Here is a 27,592-nt window from a genome sequence, read left to right as displayed (position 1 = left end):
CTTCTTCGATTCAGTTTTTATCTCCTCAAACGTGTCAAAACGATTGGCCTTTTTAGTTTCCTGAAGTCGCACAGAGCCGAGTCAGGCGAATACGGTGGTTGCGGAATGACATATGTCAATATTTTTGTACATACCATAAGCATTGTATTGTTCCTGTTTGAGTACGTCGTAGATATTTTAGTCATAGAGTTACGAGAAATTATTAGAAATAAATACATTTAAAAAACTTTTAAGTTAAACGGTTTTTTGATATCCATATTGTTGTGGTTGTGGAAAAATATGTACCTAGTCCGCCATATTGGAACGGCGTCCATCTTGAATTTTAAATTTTGACATAATCATCGTGTTTTACTAATGTAGCCCTTTCATTTGATATCCATATTGAGGGGGTTAAGGAAAAATACGTAATCCGCCATTTTGTATCGGCGGCCATCTTAGATTTACAATGTTATTGATTTTATTATATTGTATTGTCATCTAAATTAAATGTGTGTACCAAATTTCAGATCAATCTGACAACGGGAAGGTGCCTAAATTTCAATTTCTAATTTTGATCCAAAAAAATTCCGTACGGGTCGAACTAAATAAAACCGTTTAAAAATTTAACAATTTATATTCAATACACGTGAAAAACTTGTCTTCGTATACGCTCATATATACTATCTTATATCTTAACGATAATAAACAAATAATATTAAAGAAAACAACATCTCACTTATTTCATACTAGCGTTACAGTATCTTAGGAAAAAGCAAGAAAAATAAAATAAAAATTGGCTACCTGTATTTACACTTCTTTGGCATTAAAAATATTTTTTAATTGCATGCAAATAATGAATGATAATAAAAAAATGATTGTAGAAGAAAAGCAAATAAACATCGATTTAAATTTGAAAAATCAAATAAATTCTCTCATTATTCGAAAGCTATTCTTAAATTATGTCTGCGGTCATATACACCTTCCGGTAATGACTGAATCTAATTTTAAATATTAATTATTTTAAAAGTAAAGAAATGTATTTAAATTTTAAAAAACGTATTTCTTTTCATTAATCTGTGCGCAATAGATAATCAAATTCAATAATGTGTATTGTTCACTATGTTTTAGTAAGTTTGACGTATATTCCGAGTTTTGAACCAAATACGCTTTGTTTGATTTTTACCTAATGTAACATTTTAAAATTTATTTTGAAAAGAGGAACTGTTTTGTTTCTGGCCAGTTACTTTTTAGCAGATCAGTATTCCGATGCGGTAGTCGCTTACTATTTATAATGTTGAGAAATGAAATAATTTAATGTTGAATATGCATAATACCTACTTGAATAAACTTATTTTGAATTTGAATACAGAGATTTCTTTTCTATTGTCAAAATCTTTTTTCTCCAAATTCAAATGCGACAAATCTCTCTAAAGCATCAACCTAGGTCATAGAATATATCTAGAAAGATATTTTTGCTAAGACACCTGAACTCTTCAAGGTCGAAATCCGACCGCATCAGATATATGCATTTAGAAACTTTTCATGTGGCATTCACTACGCAAGATGATATCGTGTTACAATTCAGAGCGATATAAATACCCACAGAGACCAATCAATCAATCACATTCGGTCTTAACCTCAACAGTGCAACTACTACTGAACATCAAAATGATCCAGAAGCTGGTAATCTTGTTTGTGTTGGTGGCAGCTGCGAGCTGCATGGTGTTGGAGCCCCAGCCGCTGTACATCCCCGCGCAGTACCAGGAACCTCCAAGGAACTACGACTACGGATATGAGGTGAACAGCGCCAGGACCGGTGACTACAAGCGTCAGCAGGAGACGCGCCGTGGAGGAACTGTCCTGGGACAATACTCGCTGCTACAGCCCGACGGACTTACCAGAACTGTGGACTACAGGGCTGATGACCTGAGTGGCTTCAACGCTGTTGTCAATAATGAAGGCAGACCTTACTCTACCGAGCAACAACAGGAAAACGATGGATCCGGAAGACAAGTGAACAACAGGCCCCAAGAGAACCAGTACCGCCAGTCCTCTAACGATCAGCCGACCCCAAGACCTTTGACCGTGGAGAATACCGCCCTCATTCACCACGTCTTACGCCAATACCGCCACGCTCACTAAAGACGTTGTTCCAATCCCATTACCATCTATGACCACAAGCGAACATACCATACTGTACCTCTAATGTTAAGTTCGTTTCTTTTTTTATAATTTTGTAGATAACGATTAACGTGAATAAATAACGATCGAAATTTGTAAATGTATAATAAATTCTTTTATCAAAGTTTCAGTTTTTTATTTTGTTTATTCATGACGTAACTTCTCAGCATTCCATGGATTTATCGTGTGGGTGATAGGTTAATTGCGATTTATTGACTAAGCAAGCATAGGGTTCTCCATGACTCGTTGAGAAACTGTGAACTTGCTAATGAAGGAAGAAGTAAGAAACCACGTACCTGTACCCGTGATCATCACCGTTAACACAAATTGGATATAGACTTCCGTCTCAAGGCGTCGAAGGATATTGGACCAGACGTTTCATAGTTTACCGAATACTGCCTCCTCGGCAAAATGAATCGACGAATGATCTATTTCTCGATGTTTTTTTTATTATTAAGATCTATATTCCACAGACATTAGCGTCCAGACTTTTGTTTTTATAATTACCTTTAATATTGCCGAAAATTTTACTTGCGTATATACATACGTAAGTGTTCAAGCTTCAAACTATTTACTAACTAAAATAGTAAACTATTTTAAACTAAGTTGACGTGAACTTGTTTTTTTTTAACGTGTACATTATTGTTAAATTTAATTTGACAATGATATATACGCTATAGCAGCGTCCCAGCAGATCATAATTCCGAGCTGGTGGTAGCTTACTATGTTGAAAATAATTGTCTTATCCTAAAGTGCGTTTAAATGCATACGTGAATTTAGAAATTTTTAAAATATTAATTTTTTATTCTGCTAGAATTTTTTCAATTCTTTGTAATTTTATAATCTTATACATTGAACACTTTACTGGGCAACAATAATTATATTCTTTATTATAATTCATCTGAATCCAGGAGTAAGATGTGTAAATATTTCGAGTTGTAAGCCAAAGACGTAAACAAGTATTATATTAATAATTACAAATATTATTACAGCATTGCTATACAAACTACACAAAACTTAACAAAGTAAACGATATACTGAAAGTCAAAATTGACAATGTGTTCTATTTTCAAAATATCACACACCGGCACAACTTTTCAGACTTATTTTAATACAAAATAATTACCTCCGCTCAAATTACTTAAAATAATAATTAAATAAGCTGCAAAATACTTATTTTCGAAAAGTTATGGAAAAATTGAGATTCAGGAATTTTTCGTTTTCAGTTATCATTGATTCAATTTTAAAAATGAAATTAATAACGAGTGTTGCCCCCGCGATAATATTAGTGTTTGTATACGATTGCCCATATTCAAAATAAGGCTGTCGATTAATTCTTGATACAAATTGTCCCTTTCTTCCATCAATGCAAGTTTTAAATCATCAACATTCCTGGGGACTGGATTTCTCTGTTGGATATCCATTTAGAATGCTTCATATATTAAGCACTACACATACACTATAAGAACTCCTTTTCATATTAAATAAATAAAACTAAATAACACACCGCAGCAATTTTAATTTTACGATCTACACAAGAGAATGCACGTATGCAGTCCACAATGCAAACAGTATACATGGCCGGCCCCACACAAAACTAGAGAACGTTAAAAGATTGCAACAATGAAGGTGCAGTCGTCAGCTCGTCCCAGAAATCACAAGACAATGCAGATGCATCTGTGTCAATGATCTGCCCCATTGTTACAGTTCTAATGATTGCGGCCATATACACTTGCAAATATCTGTGTTTAGTGTTACGGGATCAGAAATCGGTCAGCTTTTATTGTTTCAATTGATCACTTATCCTCACGACTGTACTAAAAAAATCTGCAAACGTGTTAAAAATTATATTAGATTGAATTAAACATAAATCTTTATTCTGTTAGCTGATGAGTAATGAAAGTAACCTACATTGCCCACCGGATTTGCAAGCTGAATCAGGAGCAGGAAAAACGGATATACTTTGGAGCCGTAAGGTTATGGAGACCGCAGACCGGCAAACGCTGCGTAAGACGAAAGTAGATAGATAATCTTATTAAGATCCTAGGAAAACACTCGATGCAGGTCTACCGGACTTTTCGGATATTTATGGTGATGGCCTTTGTCCTGCAGTGGACGTCCTGTGTTTGAAATGATGATGATGATATTGGCTTCTAAAATCAATCAATCATTGGTTACATGTTGTGATGGGCTAAGTTGGCTAGGGGATGTCCCCACCCTCCTATGGTTATCCTTTGGTCTGGTCACTCAAAATGAAAGCTAAGAAGACCATACATAGCTGGCCTGATATGTAGGTCTGGCCCGAGGCAACTGCTAAAGTAGTCCACTTCAGGTGAGTGTTGGATGGAAGGGTTGGAGAATATAGGTAGCTGCATCTATCTTTACACAGAGGAAGCCAATTTTGCTTTCGATTACCTTCCATTTTTAATAAATCGTGAAATATTAAGTCGAAATTCGATTCTTCTTGATTACTATTTCCATATGAACCTGATGGTAGTATTTAGAAAAGATGGATTTAATCAACCAATGAAAGGGTTATTATCATCATTTCTGCCAGAGGACGCTCACTGTTCCACATAGACCTACACAGATTTCTCTCATACATCTTCTATTTTTAACAAATCTATCGGGTTAACAACTAGACCATTGCCGTTTTTGTCGATAGATTCATTCTACACTTTATTTTGTTTTGTTAACATGGCCAGAGCATCTAACCTATATTTTTTCTTACTGTATTGACTTCTACTTTTAATTAGTAAAATAATTATATCGATCAGTTGTTCAGTTTTTAATTCAGATTTAAAAATAGAAAAACGGGACGTGCACTTCCGATATATTTTATTGTATTACTTCCAAAAAGGCAAAAACGCATCGCAAGCATAAAAGAAATTATATGCCCTATATGGAGATGAAGCCTTAAAAGAAAGGTAGTGTTTAAATTGGTTTGAAAAAGTTTGTTCTAGTGATTTTTCACTGAAAAATGCACAACGATCTGACCACCCAGTCATAGTGGATGAGACCATTTAGATTGTCAATATAATATAACAATTGAGACTTTGGCAACTAATATAAGATATAAAGATAATGTCGTTAAAATTTCCATAACAGTGCCGTTTCCAATAAATAATACGATACTTAGAAAACTATCACGTTACTTATAAAATAGAAACAAAATATATTAAAACCGCTCCAGCAAGGAGATCGAATGTCTGAACAGCCTTGATAGGAAATCTAAAGTAATGCTTTTGATTTAGATAAGATGTTTGAGAAACAAACTCCCTAGATTTAAAGTTTCTTTGATCTGGGCTCTGTCTCTCTCTCTGTATTCTGGGTGTTGAATCTGTTGTTAGTCTTGTGAGGCTGTTACAACTTCGTAGGTTCCAGGGCTCGCCGGTCTTCGACGAGTATTTCCTAATGCTATACTATATTCGCCGCTCGGCGCGTCGGTGCGTTGTGTGGGACTCGGTGTGGAGCTGAAGTCTCCGCTGCTGTTCTCCGTATTTAATGGAATCAGGCGTTACCTTGCGGAAATCCATCCTAAGCAAGAAAAGGACCAAGATTTAGCCACTTCCGCACATGCAGTGGTAGTCGTGCAACAAAGTGCACCGTCCGCCAGCCCGCTGATAAATGCGTATGCGGCAAACAAATTACACAACTGCCACCGTCAAATCACTCAACACCTGTTTCACTTCTCCACGGGGCATCTTCAGGAGTTATATTACACCGATTAGTGCCAAACACAGAGACTCTATCGGCGTCGCTGTGTCGTCTTCTTTCATCTACCTCTTGGTAGCTACTTTTCGGTGGGCCCTCTTGCTTGGGCGTGTCTCGTCACTTTGTGTGTGACCTTCTTTTTGGGGGCCCCTCTTGGTTTTTTGGGGGGCATCTTTTGATCCATTTCGGGATCGGTGCGTTCTCGTTCGGTATTGCGTGGCGTGGCCTACGCTTTTCTGTTGTCGGGTTTTTTTCTGGTGTGTAACTGGCCGCTTGGGCCACCAGATGGTTCGGGTGGTGTACGGTGTCTTGGAAGTATGTCCTTGGTTGATCTGGGGTCTCACGCGGCTAGAGTGAGACAAGCATATCGTGTTTACACAGATTGATAGACGACCTAGTAGGAATCGACAGAAGACATCAGATGCCGCTTCCAATAGATATTGGATGTCTATGGTTGAGGCTTTTGTCCAGCTGTGGGCGTATTACAGCTAAAATGATGATGTCGAGAATAAGTACAAAGCGACATGATATATTCTGGTTTGAGGTCTTCAATTTTTCAAAACATTTTTATTTTCTATGTTTAAATAATTGATAAAAATTTAAACAAAAAATTGCTAACAATTTTATATTAAAATAATATTTAATATACCTTGCAGTGGGCGTCAATGAGCTTAAAACGACGTTTTGAAATTTTAATTTAGTTCAGGTTTTACTCTTTTATAATTGATCCATGTTATAATTATTTTTGTGACAAATTGTTGTTTGTATTATATACTCTTAACGCAAGTTTAATAGTAAGTGTATGTGGAACCAAAAAATCTATGTATTTCTCATAGTAATATGTAACCAAAAAGTAAGATGAAATTATTAATAAAATGTAAATTCTTTACTCATTCTTTAAAGTAAACCTCGTCCGATAGATCGCACTTTTTCCAGTCCTTAAAATTGTCTAGATAATCTTTTTCCGGTAAAGCCTACAAAACCTTTGATTAGGTATCTAATCCCTCAGTCGTATCAAAACGGCGTCACCGCATTGGCCTTTTAAATTTGTTGAATAGCCTGTAGCAATAAAGTCCAATGCCCAGAAGTCGCATGTAGCCAAATCAGGCGAATGCGGTGGTTACGGAACGATATGAGTCGAGTTTTTGCAGTATGACATCTATCAATCGAAACTTGCCATATTTAACACTTTCCACTCCAATGTCGAGTGTCACTCGACACTGATTTTGTTCCACAAGCTCCACTGTCGAGTGATACTCGACATGGTGTAATACTTCTTAAATTATTTTAAAATAGGAAAGATTTTTGTTACTAAAATGTTTGAATCACGAATGAATGAAACATATTCTAGAATCGCATGATACTATAATTCAATTAAATTTTATCGATGCTACATAACAGCTTTGGAGTGGAAAGGGTTAAGACACAAAAATCCTTCAAAATGGTTTGTATCGAGTCAAATGTCAAATTCCAACTTTTGACAAACACGCTTAGCAAATGTTAAAGACAGAGATACCATCCTAGGAAAACAAAATTACCTGCTTTGCTAATGCTCGGTAGTTTTAAATTTACTTTTTGATACACAGTATGATGCCTGTTCCCTAGTTAGAAAAGCATCAATGTTTTACGCATCAAAACATAACTATTAATGTTCTACACTATTTAAGTTTGTTTTTAGTTCCGACATGACGTGGACAAAGTCTGTTGAGTCAGCTAGCCATCTTTCAATGATTCATAATCCACTCGCTCCTGTAATTAAAAATAAGATCACAAAATAATAAACAATTTGACTAGCTACACAAAAACAAATATGTCTTAAATTCGGTTAGATCATTAAATATCAAATGACGGTTCGAAGTGTTCATGTCTCACATATTGCGGTAGCCGGTGTTGTATTACACTTCTACCAATATAAATATCAGTGCTACCGAATTTGATAAATCATATTGAATACAACCGTCAGAAGAAAACAAAGTAGAATCAAAATGATCCATAAGCTGGTAATCATGTTTGTGGTGGTGGCAGCTGCGAGCTGCATGGTGTTAGAGCCCCAGCAGCTGTACATTCCCGCGCAGTACCAGGAACCTCCAAGGAACTACGACTATGGTTACGAGGTGAACAGCGCCAGGACCGGAGACTACAAGCGTCAGCAGGAGACGCGTCGTGGAGGAACTGTCCTGGGACAATACTCGCTGCTGCAGCCTGATGGACTCACCAGGACTGTGGACTACAGGGCTGATGACTTAAGTGGCTTCAACGCTGTCGTCAACAATGAAGGCAGACCTTACTCCACCGAGCAACAACAGGAAAACGATGGATCCGGAAGACAAGTAAACAACAGGCCCCAAGAGAACCAGTACCGCCAGTCCTCTAACGATCAGCCGACCCCCAGGCCTTTGACCGTAGAACGGACCGCCCTCATCCACCACGTCTTACGTCAGTACCGTCACGATCAGAACGCCTAACAAAAATCAATCAAACAAATTACAACTTAACATATTTCTCTTCTATCTGTTAACATATGAACCAGTGATTAAAGTGATTTGTATAAATTATTCTTATTATTCTCATACATTGAGAGCCTTTCTCATCTGGTTGACCTCTAGATATAAGCCGTTCACTCTATCTTGGATAACCATCTTGTTAAATATTATCTTCACATTTCGTCGTTGACGAAAGGGTGACCCTTAATAAAATCTTTAGTAAAAAATTAATAACAAAGATAACAAAGAGTTTAATCAGGTGCTGGCAGCTGAACGTTTGATCTCAGTGAAGAATACTTTTAAATAGCTTACTTTTTTATTCTCAAAGAGCCTTTCTCGTGGATATTACAAACAAATTATTAATGATTTGAAAATGAAAGATTAAAAAGAAAATTCTATTTGATATTTCTTAAAATTGTAAGAAAATATAGGTCCACATAAAATCCTCAGGAAAAATGTCCATCCTTAAGGAGAAATGAATAAGGAATGTCAACCCTCCACTGTCTGAGTGTTAATAAGAAATGTTACAGCCCGCGGGCGTGAATTCACGTCCGAGTGACATATCTTTGTTTTTTTTTTTTTTTAACATGATAATAATGCCTAAACTTCTTACTACGCAATATAATTGCAAGTACTTATTCTTATGGTAAAAATCTTGTAGAGTTTATTTTTATCTGTGGTTTAATTTTTATCTGTTGACTATGATATAATGGCCGCAGGCGATAACGGCCGTTTTAAACGGTTTTATTTAGTTCGACCCGTACGGAATTTATTTGTTTATTTATATGAGTCAAAATTAGAAATTTAAGCACCTTCCCGTTGTCAGATTGATCTGAAATTTGGTACACACATTTAATTTAGATGACAATACCATACAATAAAATCAATAACATTATAAATCTAAGATGGCCGCCGATACAAAATGGCGGATTACATATTTTTCCTTAACCCTCTCAATATGGGTATCAATTGAAAGGGCTACACTAGTGAAACACGATGATTATGTCAAAATTTAAAATTCAAGATGGACGCCGTTCCAATATGGCGGACTAGGTAAATATTTTTCTACAACCACCAAAATATGGGTATCAGAAACCGTTTAACTTAAAAGTTTTTTTAAATGTATTTATTTGTCAGAGTGCTGGGAAAGGTTAATCTTGTTTAGGACTATGCACTGTCCTGAGTTTATTTATATTTAGCATTACTTTAATTAAAAACTAATTCATATGAGCTGCCGCCGTGTAGACGGTAGTCAAAGTTCCTCTAACATTGTCATATATTTTGACGTGTTTAAATATGGATGCCGTGTTCGGTCCGTCCGTCAGATTTACGTTTTTTTTTTTTTTATTGTGGCCCCTGCTATCGGAGGCCTCTCGTACCCCTAATTAGTTTGGATCAGGGTCTTTGTTTACAATTAAGTTTTTCAGATCTTTCATCTTTATTCTTCACTCACTGTCATACTTCTCAATTTCTTTTATTCTCACCTTATTTCCATCACAATAACTTACATTTAGTTATTTCATTCCTTCTTGGTTTCATCGCCTTCCTTCCATCATCTTATTACTCTTAGGTGGCCAGGTACATGTCAGATTTACGTTGACCAATCCGGGAGCAACTCGAAATCGGTAACTTGCCAAATTTGTTTATCATATTTTTAGCCGATGGACGCTCAGTACATAGGCAATCCACAAAGATGCGCCGGTCACATTTAGCGATTTCTCGCAACTTTAACTATGTCGTCACCTAGTGGGTATCCTACCTACCCACCGCCTCCCTGCTCGTGGTCGCCACTAGAAAACCTTTCGGCTCCAACTGCCATCGATTCCACTAACGATGTGCCACACCTACTGCCACATAAAACGAGCAATTCTTCGATTTACGTGGATATCTTGAATCTTCTCATTTTGATTCTCGCAACAAAACTCTAAGCATAGCTCTGTCCATTCCTCTCTGGTTGAACTGAAGCCTTCTTTCGAATCCCGTCGTAAGTGACCACATCGCGACTTTATATGTCATCATCGATAACACGCATTGGTCAAAGACCTTCGTCTTCAAACATAGCGGTATTTTGGATGAGAAGATATTTCCGAGCTTTTATGCTACTTCGTTTATCTACTGATCCAAGAAATCTATTTATTTATTCTCTCTTTTTAACACATTACGTAAAGGTGGAATTAATACCGTCATAAAAATATAGTAGGAGCGTTCAAAAACTTCGATTAATTTATATTAAATTTAATTATTGTTTACCTTGTCCTTAGAGACTCTGCACTGATGTAAGTAATTAGCCTATCTCATTCCAAATAGAAATCAATTAATGTAACATATTTCAGAGTCAATTTCTACAAAAATCACTTTATACAAAAAGCTTTAGAGCTTTTTGTTGACAAATGAGCTATAAATTCATCCCTTTGAAACTTTTATACCTACATCCATACCTGTGTATAATGTATACATAAAAAAACTATATCACAGATGTTATACAGGGCGTTACGACAATGATCTACAAATTCGAAATGATTAATTTTAATCAAAGTTCATGATGGACAGGAGAGCAGTTTAAGCGCGTCATCGCTTTTCACGCGGGTATCTAATTAATGTATATGGGCGCTAATTCGCCTCGTGACAAATTATCCGAGATGGTGCGATAGATGGACCCTCTCCATCAATCTAATGCTATCATATCAAAAAAAATTGACACTAATGTCAAGCATATATTAATCAAATTTTATACATTTTAATAGGATTAATACATAGTTCATTTCACAGCAGAAATATTTAAAGCATTTAATTTTTATACCAAGGTTGTTTTAAAATATATGTAGCTTTATATAGAAAGTAGTCTATAAAAAAAAGTCTGAAAATTTTATAAAATTGTTTTTGATTAGTGCTAGGTAAGAATAAATAAGAAAAGGACCAATATTTAGTCATTTCCTCATGCGTATGCGGCGTATTTGTCAGCGGGCTGGCGGGCGGTGCACTTTATTGCACGACTACTGCTGCATGTGCGGAAGTAGCTAAATATTGGTCCTTTTCTTACTTAGGATGGACTTCCGCAAGATAACGCCTGATTCCATTAAATAGGTAAGAATAGTTGCCTCGTATCTGTTTGCCAGTTCCGGCCCCGTGTACCTCCAACATTACCACAGTTTAATTGAACGACACTCATGTGTATATATTTTACTTTTGTTCATATACAAGTAATGTCTTACTTTGTAGTGATAGTCAATATACGCCTATTGGATAAGGCCTGAAAATAAAAGTTAGGATAAAAATCATTTACACAATCTTTTCTATACAGGGATACTTAGATCATTCTGAAATATGTTACATTAATTTATATATTTTTTATTTTATAATTTAACAAGGCAATTACTTCTACCGGTATGTATTCTAAAATAACATAGTACATATAGTCAAATTGAATTATATTTTAATATGTTATAATTAAATAACGGTATGCCAGTTTTAATATAATTTCGTGATTTAATTTTTATGTTGTATCATTACCGCAGTAAAAGCTTTAAAGGGCTGAATGTAGAGCATTTTAAAATTATTTTAAATGTATTGATCCCACTCAAATACGCTATTTTTATTTTATTAAACGGTTTTATTTAGTTCGACCCGTACGGAATTTATTTGGGGTCAAAATTAGAAATTGAAATTTAAGCACCTTCCCGTTGTCAGATTGATCTGAAATTTGGTACATATTATACATTTAATTTAGATGACAATACAATATAAGAAAATCAATAACATTATAAATCTAAGATGACTGCCGATATAAAATGGCGGATTACATATTTTTCCTTAACCCCCTCAATATGGGTATCAAATGAAAGGGCTACACTAATAAAACACGATGATTATGTCAAACTTTTAAATTCAAGATGGACGCCGTTCGAATATGGCGGACTAGGTATATATTTTTCCACAACCACCACAATATGGGTATCAAAAAACCGTTTAACTTAAAAGTTTTTTAATTGTATTTATTTTTCTAGTAAAATACGTTAGGGCAGTAAGTTATGGTAATAAAAAGTCTAAAGGAACAGATACTAAACAATAATACATTCTAATATTAAGTATTCAAAATTTTAAAAGGCTTTTTATTACTACATTATTATTACGTTATGAATTATTACTAAAACTATATATTTATTACGTTTATCTAATGTAATTATAATAAACTGTTATTGCAGAGATATGGTTTGTGGCTGAAGAGTATTTTACCAAAGTGTTTAAAATTCATACCTTTTTGTTTACGACGTTTATTGTTAAAAACTATAAGTTAATAAAAATATTACACAAAATATTTCGTTCACTATTATAATTTTTAAGTATAATGCCACAATGCGGATGTTTCTAAAGTCAAAAATGAGGCCAATAGACAGCGTGCGGGATTCGAATTGCAAACAAAACAACACAAAGCGAGCACGTGTCAGCAGGTACGAATCGACGCATCCGCCTAACGGAGAACGGGAAGGTTTTCGGGGCACCTACGAAATGAGAGCTTCCGTTGTTCCGCGTACGTTTTGTTCGTTACACTTTTGAAGCCTTAATTAGTGTAAAGTATAATATTAATACTTACACTCTTATGTTGATTATTTTTTACTTGTTATACTATTATTTAAATAGAATAGCGAAATACTTTCTGTCTGCTTGTTATCTCTGCAACACTCTAAATTAAGTGGTAGACAAGGCAAATAAGATCTTTAATACACAATCACTCAAAATATTAAATGATCCAATGTTAGTCTTTCTGGAATAAAACCTTAGGCACTTCATTTATTTTCCTATTACATTTAACTTATTTTTAAATCTTAATAAATCATAATGAGTAAATAAATAATTAGGAATGAGCAGATGAAAGAGAGGGAGAGAGAGAGAGAGATCCACAGACGAAAAGTAATCGACATAGCCCAGCGCAGTGGCATTAGACAGGCCACATAGCAGGCAGATCGGATAGCCTTTAGATCAGTGATTCCCAAAGTAGTCTATATCGACCCCTAGGGGTCTATGACAACCTGCAAGGGGTCTACGACATCGAAAAAAAATTTGGGGGTCTATGAAATGAAAATGGGGGTCCACGATAGTGGATCTCAACACATACACTGATAGTACCTATTTACTTACATCATACTATCTTATAATATCAAAACATTTACATTATTTATAAAAGTACCTATAAAGTAAAAAATTTAATATATATGTTTATAAAGTTGTGTAAGTTGTAGGATGTTGGTATTCGCTTTGTGGTCGCAATACATTTTGAACTTGTAAAAACCTGAGAGTCGCTCAGAGCTTCGCTACTTTGCACTGACTTGTTCAATTCGTCACTCTATAAATACTAAATAAAAATATTGACTTATTACTTATGTTATTTTATTTATAGTTTATTTTATGTTTATTTAATGTTACGTATATTGTACATAACAGATACAAAATTTTATTTTGATTAGTTTTAATTTAAATTCAATTAATAAATGTAAAACTTAACATGTGTTTTTACTTTAAATTTTTAAGACTAAACTTCACTACAGTTAGAAATTTACAGGAAATCAATATCAGGTAAGTAGGGGGTCTACCCAACACGGAATAAACATGGCAAGGGGTCTACGACACAAAAAAGTTTGGGAAACTCTGCTCTAGAGCATTGTTAGTCGTTATGATACGATGTCTTTACGAGAAGCTTATGTCCAGTAGTGGGCATCTTATAGCTGAAATGATGATGAAGAAACAAACAGGTATTGTTTCGGATAAATCATCTCAACTCAGACCACTCGCGTCACTCCAAAATAATTTAATAAACTATGGGAATAGATCAAATCATACAAATATGTAACGTTGCATATAAATATATTTAAAAAAAAGTTTATAAAATATATGTAAATAAGATCTGGTATTCTATATGATCAAACATCATTTAGAAATGTACAAAAACAACTCGAAAAAAAAACCTGAAGAAATTGCATAGTCCATTGTGATGTCGGCATCTTAATTTAGATCCAGGGTTGAGGTAAGTTGGAGTAGGAGCGGTGAATGAGAGAAGCATGTGCAAGCGATAAGGGAGCTGAGGTAGACTGTTGCTCGTTAGCCGGCTGCCTGAACTGCTCCGCTTCTGGTCTCTCACTTACTTCTCTATCTGCCTCCTGATTACCTTCTTCTTCTCTCTCAGCAGGTGCATTAGGTTTACCTTCATTGGTTACAACCGCGTTAAATCCAGTATCATCGTCAGCTCGGTATTTAACTATCCTTGTCACACCATCAGGCTGTACAAGAGAATACTGTCCCACAACGGTATCTCCTCTCCTACTCTCTTCTTGCCTCTTGAAATCACCAGTTCGTGGGTCGTTAACTTCATAGGCGAAGTTATAAGTCGGCTGCGGCTCCTGGAAGTGGACTGGTATGAACACGGGTAGAGGAACTTGATGCAAGACCATGCAGGAAGCTGACGCCACCACGGTTAAAAGTAGTACTAAATTTTGAGTCATTTTTAGATATTGCTTGTTGTATTTCCAAAGGTACGAGTTGGAATGATTATAAGATTCCACAGGCTCGATTTATATATGAAATTGTCGAGAAATTTTACACCGAAATATGATATACGGAGTGCATTGAGTAATGTATATCTGGGACAGTCGCAGTAGCGGTCGGTTTGACAATCATCGACTGTCAAGGCAACGTGGATAGATTTCCAACGAGTTTGTCATCGACGTATTAAAGTTTTCATTTCAAATGTTTGAAGGTCTACAAGATCAAATAGATAAGAATACTTTTTTGATGTTTTGTCTTAGACTCAAAGGTTTTTTTGGTAAACGATATTTGGCAGGAATGAACAACACTGAAAAAGTGATTTTGTATAAGGAGGCTGCAGAGAGAGAAAGAAAAAACATTTGAGCTCCCCATCCGCAGATGGAGACCTGGTCGTCGGAGGGTGTTATACCGCACCTTTCTCAACTCCCTTAACACGGCCTTAGCGATGGATTCTGGGTGATCCGCCGCAAGTAAGGAGTCGAAGCACTGGGCCACCGCCGTTAAAACTGCAGTAGTATTCTAAAGCGTCCCGTAGTTTCAACAAAAGGCGTTGAAGGATACCGTGGAGTTTTAGCCTGTAGGAGCCTGGCATAATCCTTTCGTTGCTCCTACAGAGGAGGGGTATCCCATGCAGGATTTTCCACGAGGAAAAAAAAGGGATGAACAACACGCGGTTCGTTAAACATGCTTATGCAGCCTACTAAGTATTCCTAAAATTGAATTTATTGTATCGATTACCTTTCATCAATATATTGTTATAAAATTAATTATAATAAAATAGCGTTAATGCTCTTGAGCATTATAATAATTTTAATGTTCACTGTTGGACATTGATCACTCCATAAATTTCCAAAAGGGTCGGTTAAAAGAAATCTGCATCCAGCGTCTTGACAAGGTCGTATATCCACCGTGTTTAATCAACTAAATTCCATGACCGTTAGAAAGTTATATAGAAGCTAATTTATTCAGTGTAGTACCTAAATACTTTTTAAATTATTTATATGTTCTTAGGACGACTATTAAATTACATTTTTCAATAACAAGAAAGTTTTGGCAATTCCATCGACACTTGGACATTGCCGAATCAAATTTCGTAGTCGGCCTTCGTTGGTGTTAGAGAAGCTGTGCGGAGAAACTTTTTTTTTATATAAAATAACGAAAACTGTGATAAATCAAAAATATCCATCGATCAAGACTGACACAGGGATTCACGATTAAAAAGCTGCATACGTGTAGTTTCCCCATTAATTCCGACTTATATTGATCAGCTTGTATCGAAAAACAGTGCCAAACGTCTCATTAAAATTTTCAAGTGATTTCGTTTTTCAGTTCTGTTCTCGTATGTTCAAATTTTAAATTGAATTTTGTTAGACAAAACTTAAAAAATAAAGTTTTGTAAATTAATTACATGAGTTATTTTAAGTGCGCCTTGTCAAAAAAATCATGTGGATCATTGACCAAAAAGGTTGCTTATTCCTAATCTAGATTATGTTGTTCTGATTCGTTTGGTTTTTTGCATTAAAATTTGAACGAGAAATATCTACTTTTTACTTTATATTCAAACGTTGCGGACTGCAAGAGAAATTTTAAAGTTTACATTGGCCAGTTAATAAAAAGGTTGCTCACCCCTGATCTATGGTATCCTGTCTAGTGATAAGTTAAAGACATTGCCTTGGGCTGAAACTCGTTCAGCATTCCTATTCAAGAGTACTCAACAGAGCTGTAATTTGACTTGTCAGGCAATGGTTACAGAAACGTAATTTCTCAGCATTCCATAGATCCCTTTGCATTATAGATAAGGGCTAGATGCTGTGTTGGAGGCTGCCGACCCACGGAGAAAGTTAACGGTGATATTGTTTCCGATACCTTCATCGATTAGACCCCTTTTCTTACCTTACCAATTTATATTCTACCAAAACCTGAAAAATATCATTATCTTTCAGGAGACGAAAATAATTTTGCTTTAAGTATACGGTAGTTTTTTTTATTAATTCTAATAAGATTAGAGTGTTTTAATGGAGTCCTCTCACTAGGTTCTCGAGCGGCGACTACGAACCAGTAGACGCGGGGTGGATAGGTCATCCCACTAGTGGGAGGGCCAATCCCTATCCCCTTAGGGGGACCGACGACATAGTTAAGGTAGCTTCAAGTCGCTGGATGCGGGTCAACCTGATGATCTTTGGGGGAGACATGCCTTGCAATGGGCGTCCATCGGCTGAAAAGAAGGTATTTTGCTTTCATTGTGTTTTTGCTTTTACTGAGCTCATACAGTTGGGAGAGGGTTCGTTGCCACTTAACACAGGTCTTTCTTCCCCCAGATGCGAGTCAAGACAGCGTTTAGTTCTATAATTTTTTCTTAAAGCTAAATACAGATATAATTTATAAATATACACAGTATAATTTACTACATTATAAATTGATTTCTACGTCATTACCCAAGTAGCTGATCAAGCGCTACAGACCTTTAAATACCGTGAGGTTAAAGGCAATGCGCCGGGCCAACTCATCAAAAGATTCTGCAGTGAGTTTTTCTTGAGGAGTCACGTAGTTACTTTAAACCTTGTTTAAATAAACATGTTATGCACATTTGTTATTAATATGTGGACTAGTGTTAAGATTAGCTGTAATATATATGTATATATCCAATATCATTCAGATTCAGACGCTACTTTGCGAAAATCCATCCTAAGTAAGAAAGGGACTAATATATAGCTACTTCCGCTATGCAGCAGTAGTCGTGCAATGAAGTGCACCGCCCGCCAGCCCGCTAAGAAATGCGCGTGCGGCAAACAATGCGAAACACAACTACCATCGTTAAATCACTCCACACGTGTGTCACCCCTCCACGAGGCATTCTCAGGAGTTATGTTACACCGATTAGTGCCAAACACAGAGTCATGCCAAACGCCTGATTCCATTAAATATTTAAGGTAAACTTGTTTATTAAATGTTAATCCTTGATATATTCTTCCAAATCAATTTCTTCTTCTTTTTTCTCCAAAAACAAATAGGACAAGTCTCTCTAAAGCATCAACCTAGATCATAGAATACAACTACCACCGTCAAATCATTCAACACGTGTTTCACCCCTCCACGGGGCATCCTCAGGAGTAATGCTACACCGACTAGTGCCAAACACCGAGTGATATACCGAGTGAGTATATGTTGGTATTTACGTCGTTGATATATATTAATGTATGTAGAAGAATTAAGGTTAACGACGTAGTTCTAATAATTGCCCGTATGAAGTGGCAGGGGGTGGTTGATGCCGCCTGTGCAATCGACTGCCATTGGGGCTGAAAGGTTCACGAATGGCGACCACAAGCCGTCAGACGCGACGTGGATAGTCTACAATAGTTGTACTGACGACACTTAACCCTAACTTGGGTTATGTGTCGTGGAAGTCTCTGGATGCTGGCAGCGCAGGACCAGTCATCATCACGAACTTTGGGGGAAGCTTATACCTTGGAGTGGACGTCCATCAGCTGACACGAAGATATCGTTTATTTATGTACTTGTCACATTTCTTGTTAACTTTTTAATGTAAAAATTGTTTGTGGACTAAATAAATAAAAATAAAATAAAGCATAAGTCAAGTTACATATTAACATAAACAGTGCCGAACAACGCAGCGCCGGTCGTAATCAATTACAGCCATTCCGCCAAAGCCTTTAAACTTATATCCGTTTATGGAAATTACGTAACTGGAAATGCTAAAAGTATTTTATTTGTTTGATAATAAACAGGCGAATTTGAACTTTAAATCCAGAACGGTAGGACAGAGTTTACTTCACAGTGTATAGAGTATAGGAAACGATGTAGGCGTATCTGAGATTGTTTGAGAAGAAGTTTCCGCGCCTTGTTGCGAATCGTTTCCCTGCGCTCGTGAAATTACCCGCAAGTTTTTTTTTTCATTTTTTTTTGCAAAGACTTCTAACAAAGTTCGTTTGTTATTAAGCGATGTTCGCAGACTGCTATGTACACACATCTTTTATACTTAACAAAAACGAAAGATATAATAATTAAAACCAAAATTTCAGATTTAATTCTCAATACTACCACTAAAATTATAAAAAAAATGGTGAACTAAATGGAAAATTACGACAATACATACTCAACATATACAGGTTGATTTCTTTACAGATGTAATAGTCTCAAAGGGGAGAATATATATCTTATCGTTGTAAATTAATGTACAGAACAACCTATGCATAAATCAAAAGCATTACAAAACACTTTGGTTATTTTTTATTGTATTTAATACACTATTGATTATTTATCCCTTTAATAATTTTCGTCTTTTTCTGTTTCTTTATTCTCTCTGAGGTGCAATCCAAATAAGTTTGAAGTTTTTGTTTATTATTACATTTTTATGTAATGTACCGTATTTATTACGACTATATATGCTATATATATGTATGTATGTTTTGTCCATATGTACACGTTAACCACCCGGTATTTATCCTTCTATTGTTTTCATAGCATGGTTGTCTATAAGAAATTGCCTCGTGTGATAAGACCGCATTGTACTTTTTTCTTTACTATTATGCAACTATGTATATATTTTCCTGCGTATACGGTAAAGAGTATTACATTAAATTTAAAACGACAAGAGAACAGCGCAAAGTTCAAGTCACTCGATATGAGTTAAGAAAACTGCTTCATTTGTAAAATCGTGTCTGTTAATTTGAGTAGATTTAAGTTAATTATTATTTGAATTAAGATTTTTTTTATTCTAATTCGGCAAAGCTTTTTTATTTTCTCCTTTTTAGGGACTTCACGTATCCCTTTGAATGTTTAGAATGGACTTTAATGAAGTGAAAGCGTAAGGAAGGCGGTATAAAAAAGGAAAGTAAAGTCTGTAAAGGAATTATAGATTATGTGACAAATAAAAGAAAATTGTGAAAAATATTGAGATTGGCAAAAGATGAGGATGAAAATGAAGCTATTAAGGGAAAAATTTATTAAGAAAAATAATATCTCTTTGTGCAATATGCAACACAGGGCCATAAAAAGATACCTTCTGTCTACCTTATAGGTAGACGTTCCAGGCTGTGCTAGCTAGTCCGAGATCTCTTCAAAGCCCCCGTCATTTGTTTCGCGTGCCATTTAACCTGCCTACTTCCACTTTGCTACGCTATGTTGGTAACTTTATTTCGTCTATGAATCATAATTTTTGACTCGTTTCTTTATGAGTAAAAAATGTAGAGCGCTCTCCTGTGATAAATGTAGCGATAAAGTAAAAATTAAATTATAAATAAATGTAAATGTAAACATAAAGCAAATCAACAGATGATGAATGGAAAGTTTAGGAAAAAATGAAAGAATTTGTGAAGAATAAAAAATGAATTAATGAATGAAATTGTGAAAGAAAAAAGATGAGAACGCAAATAAAATAGTGAACATTTTTTTTGTATAAATAGTTCCTGTGTACTCAAGACGGGAAGTACAAGAGGTCTCCAAAAACGTGGGCCATAATAGAAGTTAGACCCTTTCCATAATTTGTAGAACAACATCGTGCTTTCCAATGAGGATCAGAGTAAGAAATAGTTTCAAGTCGTATCTCATCACCGACAACACATATGAATCATATTTTGACAAGTAGTCTCGGTAAATAATCCAAATTAGAAAATAAAATAAATAAAAAAATAGTCGTCATATAAAATTCATTTATTTTAAAAATAAAAAAGGTAATGGAATAGTTTAATTTAATACAAAAAAATAGTTTAAACAGTGCTAAATCTATTTACATCCTGTAATGACAGAAATTATCACAGTCAAACCACGTACATCCCAGAGGACGCTTCATCCAAAAAAGAAGAGAAAAAGAAAGAGTAGATAAGAATGTTTATGGTAAAGTCCATTATGTTCGAGGTTCTCGTTAAAAAAGTTCGTTTATCTCTATGCCCAGGTGTTGTGCCTGTTGGAATAGGATTGATGGATGAGAGAGGTCTGGGAGATGGTCAGAGGATGAGGTCCTTGCTGTTCTGTGTTCGTTGATTGTTCAGGTTGAGTTCTATCAGACTGAGGTCTATCGGATTCTTCTCTTTCAGCGGGTGGGTTAGGTCTTCCCTCGTTATTTACAACTGCATTAAATCCATTGACATCATCAGCTCGGTATTCAACTGTTCTTGTTACACCATCGGGCTGATGAAGTGAGTATTGTCCCAATACAGCGCCACCTCTCCTGATCTCGTGCTGTCTCTTGAAGTCTCCCGTATTGGGGTCGTTAACTTCATATGCAAAGTTGTAATTCGGTTCATGGTACTGAATAGGAACGTACAGTGGGATCGGTGCTTGGTAGAACACCGTGCATGTCGCAGATACCACCAGACCGAAGAGTATCATCAGCTTTTGAACCATCTTGAGGTACGTACGGTTACTTTACACGCTGTTGTTACTTGATGAATCGGTAATCAAAGTGTGACTGTCTGTGCGTGAAGGTGCGATATATATATCTCGTGCGATGTAAACAATACGTATTTCACAATCGATATTAAATGTCCATTTGAATTAGAGCATTAAATTGACAAATTGTTCAATAGGTGTAAGTGTCGGATTACCGACGGTCGAATTGATGACAGTTTTGAATTAAGAAGACAATTCAATAAGGTCGAGGTTTGCTTACATTCTGCCTTAGGAATTTATATGATGTAAAGGATTGACATTACGGTTTTGTTATCACTACGTTATTTATTTCAAAATCCATTGGTCGTATTTTAATTATCAGTAAATAAAGTATACATTCACGAAGTTAAAGCTTTTATATCTATAATCAATCACCCTGTATAACACCACAACAAAAGCTACGTAGACGGGAAGTTCTCTAAAAATATTACTTCGCTTCGATTCGTTCGATATGTCTCCCTGGAGACAAACGCCCACTCTATACTTTTCTATCATAACTTATGACCGTTATAAACATGCTGTAGAAATAAACTAGAATCACCCTGTACTCCCGGGACCAGGTTTTATGACCGTTCGTCTGATGTGAGTAGAGAAGCCGGATTTAACTTCTGTAAAGTTAATTACTATGTTAGTAAGATAAGTGATCTTGTAATTTAATTTACAGATACATGGGGCCGCTGGGGCCTTAAGATCTGGAATTGACACCATGCACCAGCAAGCGCTGTGCTGGACGTCCACCTACACGATGGGCAGAAAACTACTTAAAAGTCGTATGAAACATTGACAACCCGCCTGCCAAGCGTGGCGATTATGATCACATAGATATCTTTGGTTTTAGCCTATGGCCAGTGGACGTCAAAAGTCGAAGAAAGAGAAAGAGAGAGAGAGAGATCCATTACGACGCTCATTGACAGCAATTAAAAATTACGTTAAATTTTTAAGTTCCTGACAATTTTTTAAAATCAATGATAGAAAAGTGAAAATATTAGTAATTTCGTTTCGTTAAATATTAGTAATTAATTTCTATTTTCAAAGTTTGTAAATATTTTTAAACAGGCCAGTTTTTAAATTTTCATCGTTACCATCATATTTATATATTTTGTAGAAGTAAGGAGGAGCGTATATAAATAATTGATACTTTCATGTTATATACATTCTATTATATCTTTTTTGATTTACACGCGGAAGCACAACTCCCTCTTTGTCGCTTCACGAAAGTGTTATTAAAATTTTCGTATGGGCTTATCAAAGCCTACTGAACTAAGTTTACGGATGTGAGTAACATAATTAACTTAACATCGATGGCAAGCTGCCGATATAATGTGGTTCAGCCGTTTCTGCTGTTAATTGTTGTATTAGAGCGAGCCAAGCTTAACGTTTGCAGGAAACCGACCCCGAGGGGCCTCGTTAGAGGAAAGTACACATGGCGAACGTTCCTTTAATCGACTCCCCAGTGATTTGGCGAATCGTTAATTGCGACCGTTTGTATTAATACTAGCCGCTGCACGTGGTTACGTCTGTTGTTATCACTACAGTATTTGCATTTAAGAATTAAGACTCGAGAGAACATACCAGCTTTCTGAAAGAATTTCCGAAATTTATATGAGATCTGGAGACAAGGGCGGCTCTGGTTCGTGTAGCACACGTGTGCAACGAATCCTGATGCCCCCTAGGCCTGACCCCCCCCCCCCGCCGCTGCTATAACTATTAACTTTGACGTATTCCAACAAGATATTTATAAGTAGGTATAGCTGATAATAATAAAAAATATGAATATATTACTAGAAATGAAAAGTCCCTGTCCCACACGAGATTGGGGAACGAGAGGTCCCAACAGCGAGGACCATTATAAAAAAAAAGTAGGTATAGCTTACAGTATGCTATTAGTTACGGACTTTCTTCTTATGACGGCAGAATAACACTCGTTGTTTTTATGCCTGTAGCACATCTCTGTTGCGAAACTAAGCGGCGCACCGCGATAGTTCATGTTTCGTCTTGTGTTTTAAGTTTTATAGACAGCGAAATAGAAGCGAAATAAAAAAAGGAAAAGCCGCCACAGGGAGCGCCATAGCGCCCCAAGAGACGGCAGCGCCCTTGGGCATTGGACACCCTGCACTATAGGCCAAGCCGCCCTTGTATAGAGACTCTAAAAGTGTCATAAATATAATGTTATGATGGTACATACTCGATATACATATAACAATCAGGTTTTAGTATAATATTAAATAAAGGTAAGCTTCTTGTGCTTTTTACAAGGCTTTATAAAATTGGTAACTATAAAAAAAATTCATAACGCATATTAAACATTAATTGTTGGAAAAGGCTTATAATTTAATAAACATATATTTAACCCTTAATAGCCTAGAGTTTCAATTTTGATAACAATCTTTTAAACCGAATGTTCACATTACTATTAGTTTTTTTTATAGGTTGGCTGTACGAACTTTACTGTTTGTATAATATTCTTTCCAACGAAATTAAAAAAAAAACCATTTTTCCCTTCATCTAGACCCTCAAGCAAACACAGTAATATTAAAAAAAATCACTTTCGTAAATCAGGCTATTAAGGGTTAAATGACAAGAATCCTTGGCAAAAAACATAGGCTATATCTGATAGTGTGTGTCATCGCAAGCTCGAGTGAACTTCAGCTTCTGTGTAGAATATCGATATTCATTCTACCCTTGACAACAAGCTATGTGAATTTGAAAGTAGTAAACTTAGTTACTAAACCTATATTGGTTTATTCACGACTAGCTTGATATTTTGCTTGACCCTTTTTGACTTACTTCCGCATCTTTTTTATTGTATATTGCATTCCTTTTTTGAATGGCGCCCATTAGTGAAGTTCCATCTAATTCTAACTTCTATTGAATAATACCCTGGGATTCCCCTCATGGTGTTATATGGATAACATATACAAATCCGCTGGATTATTCGCATGGCAACGTTGTTAAACTGTTAGTCGAATAATTTAAAGTTTGTTTTAATTAGCAAGAAAAATAGCTAATATATAGCTATTTCCACTATGCAGCAGTAGTCGTGCAATTAAGTGCACCGCCCGACAGCCCGCTGATAAATGCAACAGTGCGAATTACACAACTACCACCGTAAAATCACTCAACACGTGTTTCACCCCTCCACGGGGCATCTTCAGGAGCAATGTTAGACCCATTAGTGCCAAACACCGAGTGACTTGACTCAGTGTTTGGCACTAGTCGGCGGTGCACCACATTGCACGATTACTGCTGCATAGCGAAAGTAGCTATACATTAGTCTCTTTCTTACTTAGGATGGACTTCCGTAAAGTAACGTCTGAATCTATTAGATATTTGTTAGTGAAGAATGAGGTAGTTGATAGTAGTGTCAGAGTTACTGGAGCCATGTCTTCAACATATACCAAGTAAACGGACTGTAATAGACCTTCAGGTTGAGTTTTGTTGGTATGATCCATTTAATGCAGTTTTTCGCAAACATTTTCATCCATATCTCACCTTAGCCTTTTTAAAAATATTTCTACCCCCTAAGTAACATATATAAATTGTTTAATTTAAAAATTTAATTTAAAGTACTAAATTCAAATAAAGCTAAAAATAAGGATGGAAACTTAGCAATAGTTTCCTTGAACATTTTCTTGTATTTAGGTTATTGATTTCTATTCCCTAATAATTATTTACCGCAATTAATTAAAAATTTCCTTTTAAATTTCATGTTTGGTACCGAAATCTTACACGAACATGTGCTAGCGAAAGGGTTAAACACTCATATAGTCTATTTTTAATTCACCCCTCTTGAAAAACAAATCGGGTCCCACGTTGGGAAAAGCTAGTTTTAACATCTCAGTAATAATCTGCTAACTCCACCAATAGATGGCGTGCAAAGCAAACATTAAGACAAAGTAAAGTAGAATTTGTTCTGCAAATGTGCAAAGTTTAGTGGGAATAAATATTTACGACCCACAATCCACTACCACACCCATGGGACAAAACACAGGGTACTTCTCTTACACCCCACCTATTCTAAATAAAGAGGAAAATGTATGTGTACTTCATCGACTTACTATTGTTGGCATAATAATCCTTAATATAAGTATGAAAATAAGTTCCATCTCGAAAGCTTTTTATGCTAAAGTAAATATTACTCCAAACCTTTGGCCTCTTCTCATCAATAGACTGCATATAATTAACAAAAATATACCATAATATAAAGATAAATAGAGTTGATATTTGAATGAGAGAAGACTCGGAACCGCAGTCTGAATTTCAAAAGATATTTAACAATAGTCAATGGAAAATGCGGCTTGCGGTTATTACAATAGGCCACAAAGTCCTTTGAGATGTAGGAAGGAAGGCAGGAGAGTCGCTTTGTAATGCTTTGTTTGACAATTAAACTAAGAGCGCTCCATACTCCGACGGGCGCGGAGAGAAAGCCGGATCATATAATCATTGTTAAATAGGGTTAGGTTCGACTGGAGCATTCATTTTTCACGAATAACTTCAATTCAATCTTCCGCCCAAATTACCTGAAACAAAGAAATAATACTAAATTAGATCTGCATTAAATATACTTAAAATTATATTGAATTTCATGCCGGAAGATTCACGAGTGGTGAACGCGAGATGGTACACACGCTCCCCACTAGCTGGACTAGCGACATAGGTATCCGTGGAATAATTAAGAGACTATTTTAATATAAACAGCTCGAGCAGAGGCTCTCAAAGCAACCCTTGCATTTAGTTTTAGCAAAAAATCACGCGGGAATACGTGAGTATGACACCAAATAGTACACCATTATACTTATTGTTTATTAATAAGGATAGATCCTTCACTAGCTGGACCGACGATATAGAAGTCGGGGAAGTCAATGGATTCGGGCAGCGATTAACAGTCATTCGTGGCGATTTATGAGTAACGCCTATTGCCTGCAAATGGCGTCTATCGTCTGAAAATAAGTTATTAAGTTAAATTCAATAAGTAATATTTAGCCGCGTAATACTTGAACACATTTGGAATAATATTATAATATATTTAATTCGTAATTTTTAGGTACTTTATGATTAACAATATTTATAATTACATTATTTTAAAATCTGTGCTAATTTTTAAAAATATTTCGATTTTTTTATTGTAAGTTCAATAGATAATTCACAGACGTCTAATTATAATAATTACAATTATGAATTAAAATTAAAATCTTATATTTAAAATCTAAATCTTAGAAAATTAGATAGTAAATCATTTGACTTCTGTCTCGCTTGATGTTAAGCGAAGAGGAAATCTACAATGCTACATGCTTGGATGCTTAGAAGAAACCTATTCACTCTTAACTTGAAGACAGCTAAGTTAAAGTTAGCTAAAAATAATGCCTGTAGGTGGTTGCACTCCTTGCCTGTTCGCACTATAATGTTAGCAAAATACTTAAGGCAGGTGTGGAAGGAATTTCAACCGTGTAAGGATGTCGTGAATCCGTGCCTCAAGTTGTCCGGTGGAAGAAAGAAAATGGGAGAGATATTTAATTTAACTCCAACGCTCACTCTGCAAGAAGCTGTTTTAGAAACTTATATCATACAATCAAATAAGATTTTGTGGTGTGAATAGAGACAAATTAAAAACACGTTAAAAATTCACTCACAACTTTCGGTAGCAGCTTTAAAAAATGATTTTCACAAAACAAAAAGTATAATTTATGCGGTCATCGGGGACCGTAAAAGTGTCACGTAGAAAACTAATTAAAAATTGTAACATAAAACTTTTTTCTCAAAGTTAATTGGTTCATAAATAAATTTTCCCACTAAATAAATTTACACCTAGCTTCCCAGATGCCTGTAGTATGATAGAAGCATCAGTATGAACACGCGTTCGGATGAAGAGTGGTCCCACGACTAAAGGAAAATCTCATCACCGCGGGATTATATTATATGCTACTATGGCGCCATCTAGTAGCCCGTGTCGGCATCGGCAACAACTCTATCGCGGTGCGGTTGACTAAGCTGACATACACATAAACATTCTACACATATGCTTGTAAATATATATAATAAAGATAATAAATAAACAAAAGCAAAAAACAAGTTTTTTGAACACAACACGACTATATGGAATAAAAAAGTAAAAGTACTTTTGTATGCAAAGGTGTACTGCAATTCATTTTATTAACACTTTTTTGTACGCCATAAACAGTAAATAGAGGATAAAAAAGAAATAATTCATACGGTACAACAGGCGGTGATATCACTCGAGCCGATCTCTACCAGACAACCTTTGAATGGAGGTGAGAGACATGAAGGAGAGG

General features: G+C 35.7%; 5 protein-coding genes across 5 annotated transcripts in view; 2 read left to right on the top strand and 3 right to left on the bottom strand.

Moving 5' to 3' along the window:
• The window catches only part of fra (frazzled), a 269,298-nt gene that overhangs the window by 45,888 nt on the left and 195,818 nt on the right, over nucleotides 1-27,592 (bottom strand). The window lies entirely within an intron of this gene.
• LOC137922921 (cuticle protein 19.8-like) lies at nucleotides 1,648-2,213 on the top strand. Its single transcript, XM_068766032.1, has one exon. It carries the CDS (start codon nucleotides 1,648-1,650, stop codon nucleotides 2,119-2,121), a length of 474 nt encoding a protein of 157 aa, XP_068622133.1. The 3' UTR covers nucleotides 2,122-2,213.
• Nucleotides 7,838-8,398, top strand: LOC137922919 (cuticle protein 19.8-like). Its single transcript, XM_068766030.1, has one exon. The coding sequence runs from the start codon at nucleotides 7,860-7,862 to the stop codon at nucleotides 8,337-8,339; it is 480 nt and encodes a 159-aa protein (XP_068622131.1). The 5' UTR covers nucleotides 7,838-7,859; the 3' UTR covers nucleotides 8,340-8,398.
• Nucleotides 14,207-14,880, bottom strand: LOC137922907 (cuticle protein 21-like). Its single transcript, XM_068766017.1, has one exon. It carries the CDS (start codon nucleotides 14,849-14,851, stop codon nucleotides 14,360-14,362), a length of 492 nt encoding a protein of 163 aa, XP_068622118.1. The 5' UTR covers nucleotides 14,852-14,880; the 3' UTR covers nucleotides 14,207-14,359.
• On the bottom strand, nucleotides 20,643-21,257 carry LOC137922920 (larval cuticle protein A2B-like). Its single transcript, XM_068766031.1, has one exon. The coding sequence runs from the start codon at nucleotides 21,255-21,257 to the stop codon at nucleotides 20,796-20,798; it is 462 nt and encodes a 153-aa protein (XP_068622132.1). The 3' UTR covers nucleotides 20,643-20,795.

This window comes from Battus philenor, unplaced genomic scaffold (assembly GCF_028537555.1).
Source record: "Battus philenor isolate CCGP_79_NKW_IND1 unplaced genomic scaffold, ilBatPhil1.0.hap1 SCAF_20, whole genome shotgun sequence".
In the NCBI taxonomy this organism is placed as follows: domain Eukaryota; kingdom Metazoa; phylum Arthropoda; class Insecta; order Lepidoptera; family Papilionidae; genus Battus; species Battus philenor.
Note: the sequence above shows the minus strand (reverse complement) of the source record. Positions and strands in the feature narration are given on the sequence as shown.

Coding starts and splice junctions, on each gene's coding strand:
- LOC137922919 (XM_068766030.1), top strand. CDS start 7,860: ATGATCCATAAGCTGGTAATCATGTTTGTGGTGGTGGCAGCTGCGAGC.
- LOC137922921 (XM_068766032.1), top strand. CDS start 1,648: ATGATCCAGAAGCTGGTAATCTTGTTTGTGTTGGTGGCAGCTGCGAGC.
- LOC137922920 (XM_068766031.1), bottom strand. CDS start 21,257: ATGGTTCAAAAGCTGATGATACTCTTCGGTCTGGTGGTATCTGCGACA.
- LOC137922907 (XM_068766017.1), bottom strand. CDS start 14,851: ATGACTCAAAATTTAGTACTACTTTTAACCGTGGTGGCGTCAGCTTCC.